The sequence below is a fragment of the Trematomus bernacchii genome, unplaced genomic scaffold (assembly GCF_902827165.1).
Source record: "Trematomus bernacchii unplaced genomic scaffold, fTreBer1.1, whole genome shotgun sequence".
In the NCBI taxonomy this organism is placed as follows: domain Eukaryota; kingdom Metazoa; phylum Chordata; class Actinopteri; order Perciformes; family Nototheniidae; genus Trematomus; species Trematomus bernacchii.
Genome location: NW_022987609.1, coordinates 2,231,006 through 2,255,125, shown reverse-complemented (window position 1 = coordinate 2,255,125; position 24,120 = coordinate 2,231,006). Strand labels below are relative to the sequence as shown.

The window sequence follows — 24,120 nt, the reverse complement described above, 5'->3', positions numbered from 1 at the left end:
TTTTAAATCTGCCTGCCTTGATCTCTGTTTTTGCTCGGCACCTCTAACATCCAGCGGAGACGGAGCCCTGTGATGTTTGCATCTAAAAAGCAGCAGATGGATGCTTTTTAGAGGAAGTAGATCAGATTTATGTATTTCTGCTAAACAACACTACAGGGAGAATTCCACACAACTTTCTTTGTTAGTAAAAAAAGAAGAAAGATAGGAAATGGGTTTGATATCTCACCGGCATGGTACGCCACCGACCCTCGGCTCCATCCCGGGTGTCTGTTCCTGGGATAGTCCTGCAGAAACAGATCCACGGGTCACAAATACACACTTCACACAGTTTCACATGTTTCTACTAATGTGCCTTGAGAATGAGCAGGTTTCATTCAAATTGAAATGACAACCAGAGAGGAAAAACTAACCAAACCCAACCACATAATAGGGCTGCTGGATTATGGCAAAAATCATAATCACTATTATTTTTGGTAAGAATTGAGAACACGATTATTTAACGTAATTAATTGTTCACTTTGGAAACATCGTGCCTTTTGAAAGAACATTTTGTACTAGTTAAACACATCAATATGGTGCACTTTGAAAGCAAAATTAAGAGGCTTAATTTATAAAGAACATCTTGTATAAAATGTGATCATAAAAACATTGGTTGTATTGGTGAGGGCATGGAAAAAACAATAAATGTTAAATCGACTAATTAATAAAGCGCTTTTTCAAAGCAGTAAACGTCAGGGTTGTACTACGTGTGACTGATGCTGATTGTTTTTCTAAAGGATTTCTTTGTTTCCTATGAGATCATGTTTTTTTGTTCCCTGAGGGTTGGAGGTGGGTGATGATTTTGTAGTTGTGTTATTTGTTTTCAAAACCTGGCGAAGTGTAATGTGCTGTGATCGCCCATCTTCACCTTGTCTGTGGTGCTTCATTGCTTCAACACATGTTGATAACATCCTAACATAAACGTTACTTTCCGTTCTGGTGATGTCAGGACACTGTCAATCAGCTCTTAATTACAGAGTAGCTAGCTGCTGTTTTTAAAGAAACCCTACCATACTTTCCTGTAGTGAGTTATATAGGTTTGTGTGCATGTAAATGGTTTGCAAAGGCAAAAAAAATGTCCTTAACATAGTGATATCACTACAGTATGTGTACCGTCTCTTCTATTGGCTAAGGGACGGCACATCTCTAAGCGGTTGACCAATCACAACAGAGCCGGCCAGCTAACCAATCAGAGCAGACTGGGCTCTGGTTTCAGACAGAGAGTGAAAAGAGGCGCTGCAGCACAGGCAGTATGAGAAAAATAAAGAGCTTTTTGAACCTTAGAGCATGTAAACATGTGGAGGCACAACATATAAATATGAAAATGAGCATATATCCTCTTTAATGTGTTAATACCAGTGCTGTTTTAAATCATGTAACTAGTGTTCACATGCTAACAGGTGTGAGGATTCCTCTGCCGCTCTGTTTTGGATACCGGTCAGTGTCTTAGGATGTGTTTGTCTCTCTCCGTCTGTCTGCATGTACAGTACGTATGCCTTCCTCCAGGTTTCACCATGCCAACAGAAATAACTACTGGGCAAACTTTCGGATAACATCAGAGCATGACTCAAGGGGTAATTACCAGAGATTTTTATCTGTCTTCTTGGCTGCACCTACATTACTTTAGAAACACATTACTGAACAAGAGAGGGAGGAGGAGGAGGAGGAGGAGGAAGAGGGCAATGACATTACACTCTTTCATCTCTAAGTGGGCTCCATCTTATAAATCCTTTCTTGTTTGCTATTTTTCCACGAGTTCTCTAGGCTGCGTTTCTTTTAACAGACAAAAAAGGCCACTATTCATTTTTATAAGTCTGAAGAATCCAAAGTATGACCAGGATGACGTCCAAAAGAAAATCACAGGTCAGCCTGGGAATTGAGCTTTTATCCAAATAAAAGAGCATCCCCTGATGACTGATCAAAGTCTACATTTCTCATCAAATAAAAAGGCCGATGAAATGATTACTCTTTGCACCTGTGTGCAGAAATGAGTAATAGGGTCTGAGCAGGCAGACAGACAGCGTGGTCGGGCCAGGCAGACACGAGTGCAGCATTTGAGGACAGGACATCAGGGAAACATCAGCGATCCTGTCTGACAACCCCATTGGGGCTGGAGGAACAGGAAATGGAGAAGGATGGAGGGAAAAGAAAGAGAGAGGGACAGAGTGAGACATCAGCAGAGGAAGACAGAGAGACATGGAGGAATGCAGCGACTCCTCCAAGCCTGAAACCCTCTTGATCCGCCAAGTCTGCTCCTCTTCCCCCTCGCCTAAACCACAAGCCCGAGGATTCCTCCGGCTGACTGGCATGTGGGCTGAATCTCCACGAGCAGCGCAGGAACGTCTGGCTGTTTTTGCTCCCTGATTGATGATCCACAGACTCGGATCTGATCAGCGATTTGCAGTAACTCTCTGAAAGACGACAACATTGGGAACGGCTAGACAAATAAGGGGTGGATTTATAGTGCTTTAATGTAAACCGCAGACTTGTGTCTGATGAACGGATCAACTGTTAAATGCGTGTTTTCATAGCAGATTTCTCGGGTAATTGTTCATCATCTTTCATTTAAAGCGTACACTCAGTGTGCTCTATACATCAAATAAATACAGCGGATTGGGGGGGGGGGAAACCTCAAGAAGAACTCCCTTGTCAATACACTTTAAAAGAAGCTTTATCATTTTACGGCATAATAGTTTGACTTGGTTATGTCGCTCTGTCAGCAACTTTGGTCCTGAAATACCTTGACAACTATTTGATGTATTGAAATAATACTTCTTACTGACATTCATGGTCCCCAGGAGATGAAGCCGACTGACTTTTGTTGATCCCACAACTTTAAGTCGGCCGTATTTGTGTTTCAGAGTCAAATGTCTAGACAACTGTTGAAAATATTCTTTATCATGTCAAAAATAGTCCAATACTTTTGGTTTATGAGCAAAAACTTAAGCTACACCCAATGTTACCAGAGAGAGCTTCAGGTTTCACATCAATAATATCTCCCTCCTCACAGCCTTTTTCACTCATAATAGTAAATGTGAAAACATACAGTTTGAAAATACAAATATTCTCCGAGGCTAAGCAGCGAAAAAGGAATACAATTGGAAAAAATCGAAATACAATTGATTCTATCTTTGAAATCCACTGCTTTAAAATATTACTAAATGTTTTGAGTCATAAATCTTTCAACATCAATATTGTCACCTGCATATATGCAATCAATGGAAACAGGTAAAACTACAGTAACTACAGGGCTTTCTGAACATTCACTTGTCAATAAACAACACATTTCTTAAGAGAAACACCATCAAAAATATCGCCATGATATCCTCTCTTTTCTTAAACCAAATAGTGGGCATTCTTTCTCCTTTTTTGAACAAAGAAGTAAGCATTCGTTGTGGTACATCGGGTCAAAATGAACTCATAGACGATGTCTTAATACCCGAAAAACAATATGACGGTGTAAAAATATGACTTGTACTCTTATCTAAGACTATTCTCAAAGTCAATATATCTTTTTTCAGCCGTAAACTCTGTGAAGCACAGGTCATATTGTTTTGTTGGAGTTGGATCAGCTTTGTCTGTAATAAAAGAAACATTCCAACCTTTTGTGGTTTGGAAACTACAACAGTTAATACTGTGATTTTTGTTTTTCAATCAGTGGTGGCGCCACTAAATTACACCTATACTCCTCCTCTATCAACATCTGATGGAATGCCTTCTAGAGACGCCATGTTAACCATCTGCTGCTATAAACTTTCGAAACATGTTCACTACCCCCCGTTGGCCTGCAGAAGCCAACATTGAAATGCAAGCTGCTTCTAAGAACAACAAACACCAGCGTTGTGTCCACAGCTTGTGGGAGAAAAGCCCTGCAGTATCAGATCCACAGCTGCTACACCGGTGTCTTCAGAGAAGCCTGCATTTCCACACGGTGGCAGAGTAAACAAGTCTGAATGAGCGGAAAGGTGCGGGTTGAGCGGGGAACCGAGTGGAAGCAGATACCCATCATCCACAGCAGCTATCACTCTGGCATATCACAGAGCTGTCTAAAAATATGAGTTTTCACAGTGTGCGTGTGTGTGTTGCAGGTACAGTTTGATAGGCATGGAAAGTAGTGTGTTTGTACGTGCCCACACACCCTCACCTATAGGGGTTGGGTAGAGAGTGTGTAAGGAGCTAATGCAGGTCTGTTTGTATAACCTCGTGTCATCAGGCTGAAACCTCCAGCTCCTCACACGATGACAGCCGGGTCTGAAATGAGGGAACAACAGCTTGGGCATGTGTTCGGGCATGTTGATCACTTTATATGGATTCTAGTGCATGTTTTCATGTTTTCATGATTTAAACAAAACACTGAAAAATGACTGAGTTTGTAACTCTGAAAAGATAGAAACTTCTTGACTCTGGTGTTTCTCAATCGCGAGTACGCTTGCTTGGTAGCACATGTCTGCCGAGCATCTTGCTTAGAAGCGAGTCAAGAATACTTCCTGGCATTCGGAAAACGAAGTGTGGAACAGGCTAGCAAGTGTGCAGGTGTGCGTCATATGAGAGGCCCCGCCTTACATCTTCCGCCACAGATTTGGGGAAATTGGTCCGTGCGCAAAGCATTGTGGGGATTTTAAGACCGCGGAGTCTACTCATGTGCAGCCTCGATATTTCTCCAAACGGAGTACGCCGGGCTCGGTAGATTTCCAAGTATGCTGGAGATTGGAACAGTACTTCGGCGGCACTCGATGACGTAGTATGCTTGAAATAGTGGCTCTGAAGCAGCTTTACTCGCGATTGAGAAACACCCACTGTGTTGTAAAGAAACATCTGAAGAGCTTCCAGAGGATGTAGTGCAGGGTCCTTGAGTTATACATTTAAAAAATAGATTAGACAAACTATGTTCAACCTATATGATATGTTCATTGCATTGTGATCATTTGTTATATCAAACAAGTATACTGTGGTATTTTTTGGACTACTGTTTGTTTGTTTGTTGCAGTTGGAGTGTCTGTACAGATTATTTTCTTGATTAACAGATTGAATGTTTGGTATAAAACATCCGAAAGTAGTGAAAAGCGCATGCAATCATTTCTCCATTTGTTTCCATCTTGCTTTAACCGACCAATACTTGAAAACCAAACTTTTTTGTTGTCGTCATGTATAACAAATAACCCTACTATATTCTGAAATTAGAGAGGCTAGAAACAGCTAATGTTTGGCATTTATGCTTAAAAAATTTAAATAAACAACAAGATCAGATTTTTTAAATATTTGCAGATGAACAGTTTGTCGACTATTTACTGACTAAATCTTTGCATTTCTAAACATTAAGTTCGACCAGGGAGAACATGCTACATTATAATTGCGCTGCATTTTCTCCTTGGCATAGTTTCAGGTGCTTTGTTTTATCCTAAATTGACCCTGTTACAATAAACGGGTTCACAGGAGCAGCTCTGAGTAAAGGTCAGTTTGACTGCTGCCTCGCAGGAGGAGGAAGAGCCGTTTCCTGGACCGGATCCAGGGGCATCCCAGGACAGAGGAGCGCTGCCATTACAGTCTGCTGAGCAGCTTTACAGCTTGTTTGTGTGTAAAGGTGTGTGTATTCTTTGTATGTACATGCACAGAGAGTAAATCATCAGAGACCGAGGGTCAGGGGTGATCTGAGAAAATCATTAGTTACATTCGGACTGACTTTAGCCATGAATAATCCCATGTTCAAACGTCTCCCTACCTGCTTCTTCACTTCCCTCTCATCCCACAGGGCTAGGATCTTTTTCCTTTTTTTGTAGGATTGTGTTTGTTTTTCAGGACATGAGGGTTTTCCTGCTTTTTTTTCCTGTGTTTAATAGCTTCCTTGATGTTTACACCCCCGACTTTCTACCTTAAACCCCGCACACTCCCATCTACGCTCTTCCCGTCATTGACTCCATAACTAAGCCTAGACCTGTATTTGTCCTGCAGCCTGGCAACAGCTTTGTGGACCGGATGAAACGTGCTACAAAGCATATGCACGCTCTACGTTAAGTGAGACCCTTATCTTCAGAGGAATGAGAGAGAAGCCAGAGGGTTTGCAGTGTTCGATATTAAAGATATGGCGCCTATTGCAATATTGATATTGTCCATTTCGCGATTGCGATAAAATTAATTGTGCAGCCCAAGTTGAGGCCTTTAAAATGTTCAATGAAGGTAACAGAAGAAGAAAAATGGGAAACTCAAAGATACACTTTATTTGATTTTTCAAAAATTAAGCACTGTATTTAATAGTTTTGTGCCAATCCATTTAGTTAAAGGTAGGGTAGGTAAGAATGGAGAAACCAGCTCGAGTGCGCTAGAATTTGAAATTACACAACCGAAAGAAATCTGCCCCTTCCTTCAGACTTCCTTACAGAGCCCCTCCTCCAACACACACGAACGCGCACATGACCAATGAGGGCACGAGATAAGTTTGTGCACGAGATGGAAGGCTGACAGGCAGGTAGGCCATCCAATTATAATTGGTCTAGCTTTTGGTCTAGCTTTTCACAGCGCCACGGCTTCCACAGATGAAATATTTGTATATATTTATTGTCAAAGCATTTAATTTATTCATTGCTATCGGGATGTTAAGAGCATTCCATGGAATATACTGTAACAAAAAGTGTTTCTGAAGTGAATTACCTACCCCACCTTTAAGTTGAGATATTTGACTGGATAATTGAAATCTCTTTACTGCTGGTGGTGCTAATCCGTGCATTACCAAAGAAAGCAAAGCCATGTCATCTGGGAACAATGAACTTACCAACGTTCATGTCAATCTATTCCTTATTTGTTATGATAATCTAGTGGTGGAACAACACTGTCATCACAGGAGCACATTATGCAGCACATTAAAACCTGATTATAGCGGATGAGAGCAAGTTGGCAAAGGGTGACATTAAGATTAATAAAGTGAAGATAAGCGAGTTACAAGGTTGAGTCAGCGACCACAACAAACAGAACGAGACACACAGGCAGAACCTGGCAGCCTGCGGGGCATTAATGACGGGATTTATGTTTATATTCAGGTTTATCGGCTTACCACGTGAAACAGACCAGCATGCAAACCTCCATCTGCTGTTGCGTAAACAGTCATTACCCCAGCTCTTCAATTTGCTGCTTTATCACCTCTCCTGGACTCAAGCTTAATGTCTTAATAATGAAACACAGATGCAGAGAGAAAAGAAATTGAGCAAACTGTAAAGTAGTAGATCTAATTTAGAGGAAAGTAATCCAGTGAAAGCAACAAAAGTGGATTCAGAGGAAATTTGATTAAAATGCTTTAAATTGAAAAAAAAAAAATTGTATTTAAATATTATAATTCAAATTCAGTAATGGAGAGATATGTGGCCTCGTAATGTGGGAATTTGTATATATGTGTCTATGTTTGATTATGTAGGTATTTTTTGACATTTTTACTTTTATTCATCAGGATTGTGAGAAACAGCATCTCCCTGTCTGTATCTCACACACAGAAGATTGACAATAAAGTTGACTTTGACTTGACTTTGATTTGTGTTGCATTTATGTTGCGTCAGAATAATCAGAACAAATAATTATAAAGTGAAAGGCCCCATCTTTTCAAACAGAAATCAGCATGTTGTTTAAAAGCTTTTAGGCAATACTATAAAACACATTTTCTATGTAGCATCCATGTTTGTTCCACATTAAGCCCATTCAAAACACAGATGTCGAGGAATGACGGTCCAAATGGGGCCATCTAAGAAGCAAGTGAACGCACCATTAGCCCTGGCGGATGTCTGCGCTCACTGTGTGTGCCGATCTAGTTTTATCTGGAATTTGTGCTTTGTCTTTGTGACTCAGCCTTTGAGTTGCTCTGAATTGAAAGCATGACACAGAGGGCAGAGAGTTCCTGGGAATTTCAATAGTCTGTTCATTTACTGTGAAAGCAACTGGACCCATGAAGAGATGAATAACAGATGGATATTGTCACTTGTGCATAGTGTAGTTATGACAATGAAAATCTTACGTCACTGTTCTAATTTCATTAAGCTTAGGAATAGGTTGGGCGAAAACTAAAAAGGTACCATGGGGTACAGGAATCCGTTTTGGGTTCAAGACCCTGGTTCACGGAGGATACCAAAAAAGTCCTAGAAAGACAAGGTAAACTTAAAGGTCCCATGTCATGGCCATTTCTACTGATCATAATTCCATTGTTGAGGTCTACTAGAATAGATTTATATTGTGCAATTTTCCAAACTCACATTGGTTTCTCATACAGCATCTCTATATAGTATGTGTATTCACTCTCTGTCCTAAACGGCTTGTTGGAGCTCCTGCTCCCTGTGAGCCCAGTGGCCGTCTGCGAGACAGCGAGACACAGCGAAACCCAGCCCGAAACCAGCCCGGAACCAGCCCGAGCACACACGCAGCCTGGCTGGGAGTTTGTGTGTGTGCTCACACACCGACTCACAGCCTCGTCGCGTCCCGCCATCTCAGGGAGGAGAAATTGGCGGAGCTGCAGCTGAGAAAAGATTGAGTGTGTGTGTGTGAGGAAGTCCGCGGATTGGCCGATTGGTCCATTTGGGTATGGGCACGTCACTGTACCCAGAAAGAAAACAATGGAAAAAGAGAAATCTCCAACGAGGCGTTTTGGGGCAGCATAGACAGGTCTTTTCTGTGTTAGAGTTTTACTAGTTACAGGGTGTACTTTGAGGGTTTGTGACTCTGCAGACCGTTTACGTGCATAAAAACCTTCATAACACACAAGGGGACGGGTAATAACTGGAAAAGCATGACATGGGACCTTTAACTAATGTGCATTTAAAAATAAAAAAGAGGAATAGTTTCGGCGAAAACTAAAAGGTACCATGGGGTCAGATTATCATTTTCCAAAAGGGGGTTCGTTTAGCATGAAACACTTGAAATAACTAAAGGACAAGTTAACAAAGAAAGTAGAAAGAAAGGGAGGTGATAGAAAACTAAATCTGCTAAAAAGTTAGCAATGATTGAGAGTCAGACCTAAACATTTCAGATGTGGTATCTCACACTGCACTGTCACTTTTATTCATGTATTTTTGCTTTGAAATGAGTGTTTTTAAATATCATTTTATAATATGTTTCTTAATGTCTTTCATTTTTGTAAAGCACTTTGAATTGCCTTGTGTTGAAATGTGCTATATAAATAAACTTGCCTTGCTAGCTTTTGCTTTCTTCATGAATACAAACAATGTTACATGTGTAAAGGTCTGAAGGGTTTGGCACCCTCATATCTCACTGATTCTCTGTCGTTTGATGTCCCTGGACGAGCCCTAAGGTCCTCTTCAGCAGGTTTTTTAAAAGTGTCTAAAGTAGAGAATAGAGAGGCAAACTAAGTGTTTTTTTTTTTTATTAGCAACATCCCTTTTCATTGGAATTTTAATTATTTACTTTTTTTTTTAATTTATTTAATTTTATAGTTTTTAATATTTCATTGTATTTATTTATTATTTCCTATGTCTTTTGATTATTATTTATTTGATTTAAATGTGTTGTTTTCATACCTTTTCTACCTCCTTGTGTTTCTTTAATGGTTGTATGGTTTTCATGCTGCATGTGTGCAAAAAGTTGTTTTTGAATTTCTTGCTCTCTTGTTTTGATTTGTGATGCGTGTGCCATGTGGTGAAAGCACTTTGAGCTGCACCTAGTGTATGAAATGTGCTATACAAATAATGCTTATTACAAAGGGTCTCCCATATGTTTGATGTGGCAATCACTAACGTTACATAATCAATGTTATGTGGGTTGAATTGAAAAAGGAATAGATATCAAATATGCTCTCGTCTTCAAGCAACTCCAGCTCTGAGATGTCATTCCTTCACTGACAGGGGAATTGCCCACCCAGAAGTTTCCACAAATATGTTGAAAAACTGTTTAATCCTCTTTCAAACATAGGAAAAAATGCAAATCATTAGGCGCAACACCATAAATGTGGCTTTTAATGTAACGTATGGGTTACACTTCCTTCTCCAGCTGGTTGGGTAAACAAAATCTCTATGAAGATGGTTATACTACCAGTATTACTGATATATTATATATGTCAGGCACACTCGGTTAACCAGTGAGACTGTCCACAAAAAGGATACTTACATTTAGATTTTGACCAATAATCAAAAATGGCATGGCTCTGTTGGAAACCTGTTAGTACAGCACAAACACCGGGTAAGTAAATATCTCCAGCTGAGTCTCCTTTCTCTATAGCGTTCTTTATCTTAATGTCATCCAGCGAGCTGTGCATCCCTCTGTTCCTGCTTTATATAAATGGCCTCTGAGACCTTGAGAGATGTTGAACAAGTTTTATCTTTTATTTTTGTTATTAAAACGGAGCAAAGCTTTGACCCTGGGAGAGACAGCGCTGGCAGCTCTCCACAGGCCTTGGCTTTGGCAGTCGCTAATATTTCACATCCATAACACTTTCGAGGGGAAGCAGGGGAGTAAGAAACTCACAAATCATGAACCCATACTGTCGAGGAAATAGTTCCTGAGTCAGTCAAATAATATTAGGTAACAAATGTAATGAAAAAAAGGTTTTGAGGGAACCTTTCCACCAGAGAGACATTAAGTGCAAGTTTAATACTGCCAAGTTAAGTAAGGGGGATTCAAAACAGCCTTGCACAATCCTCAACAATTGCTGCTTACACTTAACACCCTTGAAGCTTTGTATGGAAATATAGTGAGATATAACTCTTCTTTTATTCACTCTCTGCAAGTCTTAATATGAATCACTCAGTTCCCAAGCCCAGTTCTTCAAGATTGTCTTTTAAATTCTTCAAAGCAGTTAGTAATAGTCACTTGCAGAGCTGCAGTGCTGATGCTCAAATGGGAACCTCATGTGCATTCTTTGGAAAAAGAAATAGGGGCACAAATGAGAGGTGGTAAAATTTCTCTAATTGTATTTTCCTCTTAGAGGTGTTTCATCTACTTGAGAGCGAGCCATTACATCCAAAGAGAATGGCTGAGCTGCTGGACTATGGGAAAGAAAATAAAGCTGTCGACAGAACCGCTATTTTTACTTATTCACCTTGTGCTTGTAGGGCGCTTCCTTAATGCCATAGTATGTGTTGGTACTTCCGGTTAAGGTGTAATTGCTATTCATTTGCATAGCGTAGCCAGCTTTATCAACCTTTCCTTGCCAAAGTATCTGTAAGTAAGCTTTTGAACAACCTGATTAAGTTACAACAGTTTTTCAGGCAAGCAACTCACTATTTTGATTATGTGATTATTTTATCCCAAAAAACGTATATTTGAGAATTTACGGTGATGTTTGGAGCTGTGAGGAGCTGTTGGCTGTATGAGAGACAATATCTGCTAGCCAGATTATTAGATAGATTCTTAGCTATCTTAATAGCACACTTTTTTTTTTTTGTATAGGAGGGATGAAACCCCTCTTTAATGGTCACACATGCAGAGCACACAGCACACACAGTGACATTTGGCCTCTGCTTTTAACCCATCCTAGTACCAGGAGTCTAGTACTAGGAGCAGTGGGCAGCTATTGCACAGCGCCCGGGGAGCAATGGGAGTGAGGGGGGAAGGGGGGTGTCCGGTGCCTTGCTCAAGGGCACCACGGCAGGGCAGGAGGTGAACTGGGACCTCTCCAAGTAGCAGTCCACACTCCATATTTTAGGTCTGGTCGGGGACTTGAACCGGCGACCCTACAGCTCCCAGTCCAAGCCCCTACTGACTGAGCCACTGCCGGACAGGTTAGCTGTGAATGATCTCGAATAAAAAGAATTGTGTACAATGTTGCTATTGCTTAACCGGAATAACTAACACATACTGTATGGGTTTGAACCAGAAGTAGGAGAGGGGCGGGGTTACATAAGGTGAATAGTAGGATTCATTTAACAAAAAATCATCCGTTTTTTTTCCATACACTGTTTTCTCTATATCCTGTGTCCGTGTTTGAGCCATAATTTGGACCAAAAAATAAACCTGAGTCCGAACCATGGACCAAAAAATAAACCTGAGTCCGAACCATGGCAGCAGTCTAAGGCCCGATTTAAAATCAAAATTGACATTTGTGACACTATCTCCAATATGCACCTTCTTCCGCCTCATCAGCACACATACATTATGACATGACAGACATTTGCTTTGAAAAACAAAGAAACACTGGAGATTTGCTGCAAACACGACTGTAGTGCTGCCTCTCCTCCATGAGGCCAAGCCTTTCCCAAGACAGGGCTTGACGGGACAAAAGCTATTGGTCCTCCTTACTTCAATTTGGGTTAATGTCATATGCATGTTGTTAGCTCAATGACTTATTGAACTATGGAGACCAAAGGGGGAGTAAAGTGAATGTGCTGCTTATTCCTGCAGTCCACATCCCTTGAGTTCTTGATCCTAGACTTTCTAATGAATAATGATGTGGAAGAATGGAGGAATAGGCCAAAGGTTTGAGAAAAAAACCAAAACATTCTTCTTTGTTGAAAGTAAGTGTGTGTGTGTGTGAGAAATAGTATAAAGTCACCTTTCTCGCCAGGCCCAGGGCAATGTAACACTTCTCTCCAGCATCAACAATCTCCACTTCGTAGTAGTGGCAGCGGGTGGTGAGTGGCTGGCGGGCCTGAGCCAAACCCACGTCCATGATGCTCTTTCCCTTGCCAACATACTCCAAGAGCTGAGGGGGGGGGGATAAACAGAGGGATAAACAAAGAAGAATGGGGGTTAATAGGTCAGGAAATAAACTGTATAGACTCATTTAACACCAACATGTTAAGATGTTTCCCGACATAACGTTCGTTTAACCGTAGACATGCTGTTGTGCATGTTGTTGTGATTGTTGGATGAAACCTGTTCAAGTTTAAAAAACTGCCTCTGACCAATATTAAACCAACAAGCATCCACTTCTGGTAGACCTCCCACTTCACACAGCCAGATGTTTTGGAGGTGAATAAATTGGCAGGATTAGAACTGCTCTCTCAAGCGTGTCTTGGTCCACCACTGTGGTCCGGACTGAATATCTCAAGAACTATGGGATGCATTGCTATTAAAGTTTGTACAAACATCCATGGTCCAATTATGACTTTGGTGATCCCCACTTTTTATCTAGCACTAAGATAAAATTGTTCAACAACTCTTGGATGGATGGCCATGACATTTGGTACAGATTTGTATGGTGCCAAGAGGATAAACCCTACTGACATAATGGATCCTCTGACAATGAAAGCTGCCATGGTCACAGTTAATATTTTGATTGCCAACTAATATTTGTGAACATCTTGGCAAAGTGGCACCATTTAAAGTATGCTAAATTAGCCATTAGCTTTTTCTGTTTACTGTGTACCCATGGATGTGCAATCACCTATCACTGGAGTTGTTTGATACTGAAGAAAAGTCGAAACAAACCTAAATATTATTAAGCATCTTCTGGATTATAAGAAACATATTTTTTTCATAATTGAAGGAGTTTTTCAGGCCAATCAAAACAGTTCGTCACAATTCTTGCCCTCAGGTACCTCTGTTATTTAATTTGTTCTTTATTTACTTTATTTGATTAGTCAGGCAACCAGGCCCAAAGTGCCGGCAGTCTCTGGAAGTGGGAAAGTTGAGATGGAGACAACAGATTGAAGACATAGCAGATCAAGCTTGGGCAGGATCCCCGGCCCACTGTTGTTCTCGTGACGAGGGACTTAACCACGCAACCAGCTTTTGCAACTGTACAGAACCTGATGATAATGCAATTACTTTCAGGTCTGTTTTGATCTTAAGCATCTAAACAGGTGAAGATGGGTGGGTACAGGTGAGTAGGTGGGCAGCTAAGCAACCACAAAGCCTTGAGGCTGAGCCGTGTTTCCATGCCATATGAATGCATGCATTTCATTGTGTGTGCAATGCAGGATCCTCCCGAATATAAAAGGCTATGACAGACATGGTGGGGGTGGAGTACATTACTCCTGTATTAAGCCTTTAAGTTTAAGCGTGTGTGTATAGGAGAATGTTTTTAGCCAGAAAGCACACACCTGGTGCAAGCAGCTATTCAACATCAATGTAATAAAAGTCAAGTGTCTCAATTAAGTTATTAACATTTCCCTTTTAGTTTTTCTCCCTGTTGCTTAGTGATGCATCAAAGTGAAAATAACTTGGAGATGAAGCAGAGGCCGCTCTAAAGCTTCATATCATATGAGTTTTGTAATGAGTTAGTCTGGTTGTTGAGAAAAGTAATGTATAGTTCAAGAGTAGCTGTATAGTAATAGGATAAGTGGCAACACTAATGCACTGTTAAGTAACACTGTGTTCATAATGAACTAATAATGGTTTTATGTGAAGCGTCTTTGAGCATAAGGAAAGGCGCTATACAGATCACATCTATTATTATTATTATTATTATTAACTATCCAGAAGAGCTACAGTATTTCAGTTTTATATGTAATGAACATTTTTTAAACTCAAAACCATGCAAAGAATCCACAGCCTATATTTGACCTAAGCTAAATTCCAGGTTTTCAATAGACATTGATAATATAAGAAGTATTTGAGGAATTCCTTAAAATAACTTTGGTACCTCTTTTCTTGTAAAAACAAGGTGAGGACTCAGTCAAGAAAAACACTCCTGGTGGTCATAAACTCCACTTGTTCCCTTTGAGAGAAACACACATCAAACAGCCGCTAAACTGAAGCTTTCTTTCGGCGAACTCATGCCAAATTCCTTGAAAAATAATGTGCAAGCCATCAGACAATGAGGTGATTACACCAAGACCAGTTCGCCATTCAGGATTATTAAACTAAAGCCTGTGTCTACAGTTACATCATTCCATCAGCTATAGGTGTCAGCCTGGCTGCTGATGAAATGGTCACAAATGGACCTTGACAACAGAAATGGTGAAAGATGTATTGGTGGTAGACCTCTGCAGCAATAATCTAAAGCCTGCCTCCATAGTTTTTTTTTTACATTTGTGCCTGTTCTATTTTGCTGGAAATCTTTGTGCCTGTTCTATTTTACATTTGTGCCTGTTCTATTTTACTTGAAATGTAGGAAATGGTTGTGTTAAAAAAAGAAACGAGGTGAAGTAGAAAAACTGTGAAGAGAAAAAAGGGGCTGCTCAAAACTGTTTGCATTTTTTGGTCCTGTTTGGTTTCCATACAAGTGCCACAATGTGTAAAAGTATCATACTTGGAACATTAAAAAGATAAGGAAATACGGTGATACGGTGTTGATTTTATTTGACGGACAAAATGGTGAGCTATTGGATGCTATTAAGACATTATGAGGTTTGGACCTTTGCAGGGAGAAAATGTTAGTAACTGGACCAAGCCCCCAGGAAGTGCGCCGGACTCTGTGCCAATATTCGTTGTGTCCAAACGGCGGTACTGCAATTTCCGTATCAGTCCGTGACGTCACCCGGCCCAAAACAACTTTTTCCCATTGACTAACATTGGGAAAGAGACATCTGTAAATCAGTGGATAATTGTTTTTGTAACTAAATAAACTACCCAGTATGAAACATTTTATAGCCCTTATTAGAATCATTCGGTCCTTAAAGTTGTAAAATGCACTAAAAGCCGAATCTAGATTTATTTTCTCTCTCCATTCATTCTACTGAGCCGAGAGTGGGAGCTCGGGAGGCGGGGCTTAAGGGGTGCATGCTCTGTGAGTGCACATACGGGTTCTTCTGCTCTGACAGCCAGGCATGAAGGGTAATCTGTGACGTTTCACTCTCTCAAAAGTTGGGCCATTTTGTCTTCCTGCGCCAATGAGCAGCTCTCATAGGAAAGAACGAGACCCCGCCTCCCTCGCTGTATCCAGTTCTTATTATACATCCATCAACTGGACCTCTTCGAAATATAATTGAATACCCCTGATCTAAAGCCTGCCTTCATAGTTTTCTAGATAAAACGTTTTTTTTTTTTTTTAAACCCCGACAAAGGCTGGAAGCACATCCAATCTTAATGTTGATTCTTTGTCATAAAGAAAGTTAGTTCTACCTTCTCCCTCGAGTCCTATTGCAAATAGAAATCTTCACACTTCTGGAAACAAAAGCGTGTTTCTTTATAGTGTCTTTATGGCACTCTGCTGGTTAATTGTTCACATGGGTGACAGTTACATTGCCTCCACCTTTTGTATTACAAATTCCCCTTTGATGTGTACTCTTGGGTCTCCTTAACCTGCTGCACTGTAATGCCTGGACAACAACATTTATTTTTGGGAGATGAGGGAAAGAGTTTGTTTGCGATAAGCATTCAATCCCACCTTTTTTTTTGCTTCTTGCTGCTGAGTAATAGAAGCAGGGGAAGAACAGAGACATCGTAGCCTTGAGCAAAACATGCCTCACTGAGATAACTGACAATCTCCCCTTTTCTCTTTCACTCCTATAATTCAATAAGAGTGTTGAGAATGGTAATGGTGGTGTGCAAGGCCGTGTTTTGTTGAGCTGCTGCCTGGGAAACAGATGCAACGCCCAGAGAGTGGTCCTGCCAATTACCTGTCACAACTAATGGGGAAACTTAAAGAAGGGTGAAACTGAAATTAGGAGACCTCTTCTGTATTATGTGGTTTACACTTGTCAAGCAAACTGTGATATGATTGTACATCACGCAGCAGCTGATGAGTCAATATTACTCAGCCACTTAATCTTGTCTTCATTGGATTTGTATTTTGACGTTTTCGTTACATCTCTGTTTTCCATTGGATTTGATTCTTTGTGCATTTCTAATTGTTTTTTTGTCCTTGGTCCTGACTATTTCTTCTTTGCAAAAATAAATACTTCAAATATATGTTTTATTTTTTTAATAAAATCTGAACATTAAGTATCTGGGTCACATGTGCCACTTTAATAAAGAAAATATATCAGAAAGGCCTTGTCCTTGTTCAGAGGATCTAAATCATTTCTGGATGTCCTCCAGTAGCTGAATCTGACTTGTCCATCAATCACTTTTCTGTGCATAAGGTGACAAAGATGAATATCCTGATGGATTTAAAAACACACCATAATACTACAGCTGGTTACAGCCATTCTGTCAGTGCGGCTTCTTTTTCTTGGCTAGCAGTAAACAGGTTAGGCTTGTACTGAATGGATCAAATAGTGCGGAACGGTGTCAAAATACCCAAACCATGTTGTGACACTGTTTACATTATTATGAAAAGAACCTTAGCTTGTTCTTATGAGTTTTGTAGCAAAACCGCAAGAATAATTAGACGGGTTCTTAGCTTTGCCTCAAAACCCATTTCATTTTAATGTGAACAAATGTTTTTGTTCACATGAAAATGTTCAAAACAAATCACTCACCATTTACCGAGTTTTAACAACTTTCTTGTTCAAGCGTGTGATGTGCGTTATCAGAACTACTTCTGCTGTGGGACTGACCTTGTTTAACTTGGGTAGGAATCTCAAGGACGCACTTAGCAGCAAAACCTTACACTAAAATCAAAGCAAAACCTGTAATTACCATAGCACTGACACAGTAAGTGAGGTGGAGTCAGGTGAACAAGGATTTACTGTTAGAAGACAAGATGGAATTCGCCTGAATGCATACAACAAGCCTTACGGCCACATAGCTACCTGCAGCAACATCAGTGTGTGCAAGACAGCAAGTGACTACCTTATGTCCTGACAGATATCTGGTATGACACACTGGCAATAACATTTTGAAAACCACGCAACTGCGACAACGCGCTAAAACAATAGACATGCGTAGTCACTCGGCGGGTTTAATCAATCAATCAATCGTCCCCTCTAAGATTTCCAAAAGCTGTGAGAACCAAGGAGCCACATTGTTGACCTTCACTGACACCTCATCACTCACTGGCCGTGTGGAGCTTTTCATCACCTTTTAATACACTCCATTTATTATCCCCATTACCACTGCTGGGAATATGTTGCCCAAATTAACTTGCGGCTCCAATGCCAGCGCGGATTGCCACTTGGGCAAAGTCGTAAAAAGTTTGTTTTACAGGAAGGTTGCCACCTTTGGAAAAAATGTTTGCTCTTCGGGAGTAAACGCTACCAGAGATGTAATGGCATAAAAACATTGACAGATATATAGAATTTTCCAGGTATTATGCTTTGTACTGTATGTTGAAACAAGTGCACTGTTCAAGGCTATGAGGAAAGTGTTTCCTGAAACACCTTACTAGAAACTTTCACCTCAGCCAAAGTTACAATCTGCCAACAACATGAAGGCACAGGTCAAATCTGCACTCACAATCTGTGATTATTTACAACCGGGTTTACTAAACAGCTTACAGTGTATGTCAGTGTGTCACTGCTTTATAGGAACAAGTGAAGTGCACAAGTTAAGGTGAGGTCAGTAAGGATCAGTGGTGGGATTTAAGAGACCTCACCAAGTTCAAAAAAGTAATAGTTTTTCCTTGTGAAGATAAAATAGAAGGAAAATGTGCCACAAAAGGTATTTTCTTACACAAAAACAAAAGTAATAATTGCATTCAATGTAACTTGCCAAAGCACATTCCGAATCCCTGAGCTCTTACTAACATGTTGAATGCATTCCCTTTATTTTTCAGCATTGATTACATTCAGGTTTACTTGAAGCATCTTGTCTTGTCACAGTGCGACACCATTGGTAGGACTGCGTATACACCTTAATTGTGTACAAAACATGCATCTACCCCTACAGTGTTGAAATAGTAGTAGGGTGGACCAGAAATCAAGCTCGACTCCAGTCATCTTGTGTGCGTCATGTCCATCGACCCCAACCAGCCAGCAAGACTCCACTCTGTCACTCTATTGACTTTCCTTGGATTAAGTTATTCATAGTTTCCTCTTTTCTCACGCTACTCGCTTCAAGAAACAAAGTCAACTACTGGTGCCAGTCTAGGCCTGGGAGGTAGAAACCATAACAGCTTGATGGGAATGTGGTGAACTTTTATCCAAGAGCAGTGTCATGGTGTCATGTTAGGATTCTTGACTATTGTTCCCAGAGGAAGGAAGGAAGGAATGAAGGAAGGAAGTAAGGAAGCAGGCAACATTAGAGGGGCGTTGGTATAACAGTTTTCTCTGAAAATTGGAAAAGGTAACACAGGGAACGGAGGGGTGCTGATTTTGACTTGACGATGATTGGTGCAGTTCAAAGTCATCTAAAGAAATTGCTCTGCAGAGGAAACTGCAATGTGGAGGCATGTTTAAAAGAATGTGGTGCACCTGTACAGCATGAAAAACATGTTAGAGGGGAGAGTGAACGTGAGATATGGGCCGTGTGGGAGCGCTTGTGAAAACTGATAACCACAGTTTTGGGTGCTGTCCACTTACAACCCGCTCATCCGCAGCTGAGGGGATTAAGGTGGTGGGCACAGCGACTGCCGTGACAACAGGAGGCAGAGGATTGGACGCACCGAGCCGCACGTACGCAGTGGAAAGCCGGCCAAATGTCTCCTCTCAAGAAAACAGCAGAGCGGGAGCATGGTGGCATGTGGATTTTATCAAACATGTTGTGTTTGCCTAAGACACCTCCAGCTGACAGTCATGACAAAGATAGAGAAAGTATTAAATCCCTTAATGTATGTCCTGTGAGGTAATCTTATACAAATCAAGAAGTAGGATCACTTATAAAAGGAACATTTAATTTATCGATGTTACACAATAGCCTTGAAAACTAAAGCCAACAGATCAATCAAATCTCAGTGTTTGTGGTTCGAGTTGTCAGAAGAGCTCAGGATCAAACTGCCGTTTACAGTACAAAGTCATGTGATGATATTTTGTATAAGATGTGACAGATCATCACTCATTCCAACCCCTAAACACACCTGTTGCATACACCTTGTAATGTTAAAATTCTATTAAATCACACCTTATTTCCTTTGAACGGCACGCTCCATTACGAAAATAGAGATGGTGTCACATCAGCATCAATAAAACAGAGTCCTCTATCCTAGTGACTGTTTTACATCTCCATGTGTAATAAAGTTGTTATAAAAGCCACGACTTTCACTTTCATTTTGTCATTGTGAAGGCTGATAAAGGCAGAAACCATTGTTGCTAGGAAGAGGTAAAGTGTCTATACATGAAACCATAAAGAAGACTGAGAATGACATGATTTTGTAAATTCCATCAATTCACTGCCGTCAATTTTAAGGCATCAGAAATTATGACAGACATTTAGAGCCTTATTCGAAAACAAAGAGAAGTTTTAAATGTAAAAAATACATTGGTATTCAATAACAAAAAAGAGCCCAAATGAACCCTGAATGTCAGCAGTCTGTGGTTTTCCTATTTAGAAGAGTTCATAAATTGAGGCTATTAGATTTTACATTTTGCATAATGACAAACCTGCTTTTATCAAATATCAAGCAGCCAGTCAAAATCTTTATGGGCAACACACAGCCATCAAATTAAAATTCACTCCATTTACTTCAGTTTTCCACCCAAGTATTACCATGAGGGAGGAGTATTCATTAGCCTGAACAAATGGCCTTCAGATGAGTGATTAAAAAGCTGAAAAGGAACAAAGAGTGTAACATCATGAAGGATGATCAAAATAAAAGGATGAAGGAGGCCAAAGTGAAAACAGTTACCTCCCTGAAAATGAAAAATGTTTCCTTTAATACCAAATGTATCAGAGTGGTTTCAAGGACAACCAAGATAAATGAAACAAATGCAGCATTTCATGGCAGAAAATAGAAAGTGGGCGTTATAAAACAGATAAAGACTTGAGTATAATGGAGGCAAGAGAGGGGAATATTTGGCTTAGTAGGTGTGATGATAGAGGGAAGAAATGTAGGATCAGATATCCACCTATCTAAACAGGAGAGCCCCCCCCCCCCCCCCGCCACACCAGCTGTAACGTAAGCCGTTCTCAAAATCAACGGCTGCAGACAAGTCGCTACGTTTACCATCGTGCACTGTGCATTCTGCGGCTTTGCACTTCTTAGAAGGCCTCATCAAAAGCATACCAGTCGGAAAAGTCATTTATCTTGCAGCCATCTTCACTCCCCCCCCCTCCCCTTTAACAATCAGTGAGGACAGCTCTCAATCGGAACAGTCATTATCCGGCGTACATAGAAACGTGTGTAAACGACTACCCTGTTTTGACCAAATGTTAGCGAGGTGATGTTATGTGAAGCAACCGCGAGCAGCCAGAGCGAGGTGGAAATTATCCGTGGCAACCGGGCGATAGATCCGTAAATCGTCGGAAACCACGAAGACTGGAAATATCTGTTACATAGCCGCATATGTGAGGAAAGAGGGAAACTATTTCCATGCCCGCCAAATATTATAGCTGGCAGTTATGGGCTTGAAGAGTACAATTTGTACTGAAATCCATAGGAGCTCTGTTTGGATCAGGAGAGGAGAGGCAAGGACAGAGGAGAGGTGAGGCAAGGACAGAGGAGAGGTGAGACAAGGAGAGCATGGCTGCAGTCGAATAGACCAAAAATCAGCCCCCATCGTCTAGTCCTCTCGTCTATTCCTTGACCTCTGTGTGAAACGTCACGGGGTTAAGGGATAGTGGATAGGAGAATTCAAAAGGATTTAGGAGAAGAGACTGCAGTACTTTGAGAATCCGACTGCACTTTCACTATCCGACGTGTTTATGATGCGCCAGCGGACGTCACGAATGTGCGTTTGCTGTTGCGAAACTACGGTTTTCTATACAGCGGAGTGAGCGGACTACATGGATGTTTAATAAGAACGGCGGACGCATCTAGATACGTTGCACCGCGCTCTTATGGTGTTGCTTTATGCTTTATGAACGTGGACAACAGAGAAACACATATTTTTCATGACCAAGGTTGGAATTTAAATAAAAAAGGAAAGTGAAACTTATGCTCGTCCCCCTCACCCTCTGGTCCACACGTATTAATCCACATGAATCCCAATACGTATGAACTATGAAAAGATCTTAAAAATAAATATAAATGTATTTATTATAAATGTTAGTCCTTAACATCTATCACTGTGTATATCACCATTAAAACATATTTTAAAAGTTGAACAAACCCCACACAGCTCAGTAAAGACTGTGAAATGTTGACTTTATTTGATCATTTCAGTAAAAACTAACGTTCATATTTCTCTTTTTGATTATAATACTGATGAAAGTTCAAAACAAAGCACTTTGGCAACTTACCACATACGTTTTAAAATGCTTAATAAGCACCGTAACTTTCATGATATAATTTCTCGTTCATAATCGGTTGTTTCCGTGAACGGCCGACTGTTGTGTGACGGCAAATGCTGCGGCTGCAAGGCATTGTGGGGCAGCATTTTCTCCTCTCCTTTCGTAAAGGCAGGTCCAATGTTTCCTAAGCTAAAGGAGGTTATAAAGGAAGTTTCAAACCTCCTTTCCTATCATCTAGAGAATTCGAACGGCACTTATCATGGCTGCCACTGAGGGACTTCCGGGTCATTTCAATCCGTTAGGAAGGTTCCTAAGAGAAACTGACAATTCGACTGCAGCCCAGGAGATGAATCAAGGAAAGTGGTGAGAAAAGAGGTGAGCAGAGGAATTAAGGTGATAGGAGATGAGTCAAGGTGATAGGAGATTTAAGGAGGAGTGAGGTATAGGTGGGGAGAAGAGTCAGGGATATAGGAGAGTAATCAAGGTGAGAAAAGTCAAGGTGAGAGGAGTCCAAGAAAGTGGAGATGATTCGATGAAATAGAGTTGACTAAAGGAGAGAGGAAATGAGTCAAGGAAGGTGGTGAGGAGAGGAAATAAAGGTGATGTGAAGGTGATAGGAGAGTAAAGGAGGAGATAAGTATACATGAAGAGAGGAGTCTGGGGTGTAGGAGAGTTGCCAAGGTCAAAAGAGAGGACTCATGGAGAGGAGACAAAAAAGAGGAGAGTAATCAAGGTAAGGAAAGAGGAGTCAAAATGAGAGAGGAGATAAGGAGACGAGGCAGGAGCCCAGGAGAGGAGAGGATAAGGGTCAAACAGAGAGGAGAGAAGTCAAGGAGGGAGAAGGAAAGAGGTGTAAATGTTAGGGAAATACTTTTAAAAAAGAAAGTAAAAAGGTGAGAGGAGGCAAGGAGAGATAAGAAAGGGTCAAGGACAGAGAAGAGAAGTCAAGGGTAGTGGTGAGGAGTCAAGGATACAGGTAGAAGACACAAGGCAAGAGAGGGAACAAGGATAGAGGAGACAAGACAAACATAAAAGCAAAGAGAGGAAACAAGGACAGAGTTAAGGTCCAAAGTGGCTCTTGGAAAAGTCTGAAACCGCACAACGAAATGAATTAAGAGTCAAAACCAACAAAGATTAAGTGAGACCACCTTGTATCTGACATAATGTTCTCACCATAATCTTACCTCATAATAATCCTCCTACTACTCAAAGGTTTCTAGCCTTCAAAACCAACCTCTTGTTTCCCCTGCTCCTCTAGTTTCATTTTCCTCTGCCACACTTTCCTTTTCTTTCTCTTGTTGCTCTATAAACGACACGTTCTCTGTCATTGCAGGAAGCAGCTACTGTTGCTGCTGTCCCACACCCTTCCTCAGCGTCTGCAATTAATACTTGTCAAAACTTGACAGCGATTTTAGTTTCAGTATTTTCACCAGCTTAAACGCATAATGTCATTTTCTTCCATTACATTACATTTAGCTGACGCTTTTATCCAAAGCGACTTACAATAAGTGCATTCGACCAAGAAGATACAAACTTGAAGAAAACAGAATCATATAAGTACATCAGGTTTCTTAGAGCCAAAACATTTCAAGTGCTACTCAACTGGCTTTAGATAAGCCAGTCCTTTATTAGTATATAAGTGCTTTGTTAGTAATTTTATTGCTGGAAGTGGAGTCGAAAGAGATGAGTTTTTAGTCTGCGCCGGAAGATGTGTAAGCTTTCTATGTATATACTCGCATTTTAGACTCTGCTACTAACTGTATATCTGTAGACTTGGTATGTCTTAAATGTCCGGTTAGGATGTATTAGAACGAAATCTAAAATGAAAATTGTAAATAAGCCATCTGTATGTCAAATATGTCTTATATGTCTTAAATGATATGATGAATTGGAAATGGGGGACCCTGATGTAAACAAGACGAAAGTCTTTCTCTGGTCTGCATCCCCTTAACAATTGTATGTTTTGAGCTGTACTGTACTGTACCCAATATACAAGCTGTTAATAAACTTTTCAATCAATTAATCAATTCTGCTGTCCTGATGTCAATGGGGAGCTCATTCCAC

The 24,120-nt window shown here is 40.6% G+C and overlaps 1 protein-coding gene across 1 annotated transcript in view; it reads right to left on the bottom strand.

Moving 5' to 3' along the window:
* The window catches only part of spryd3 (SPRY domain containing 3), a 52,764-nt gene that overhangs the window by 16,229 nt on the left and 12,415 nt on the right, over positions 1 to 24,120 (bottom strand). Inside the window, exons 7-8 of the mRNA XM_034131834.1 lie at positions 12,515 to 12,664; positions 227 to 284 (exon numbers count right to left, since the gene is read on the bottom strand). Coding sequence (XP_033987725.1) covers positions 227 to 284; positions 12,515 to 12,664 — 208 coding nt within the window. The remainder of the gene's footprint in view (positions 1 to 226; positions 285 to 12,514; positions 12,665 to 24,120) is intronic.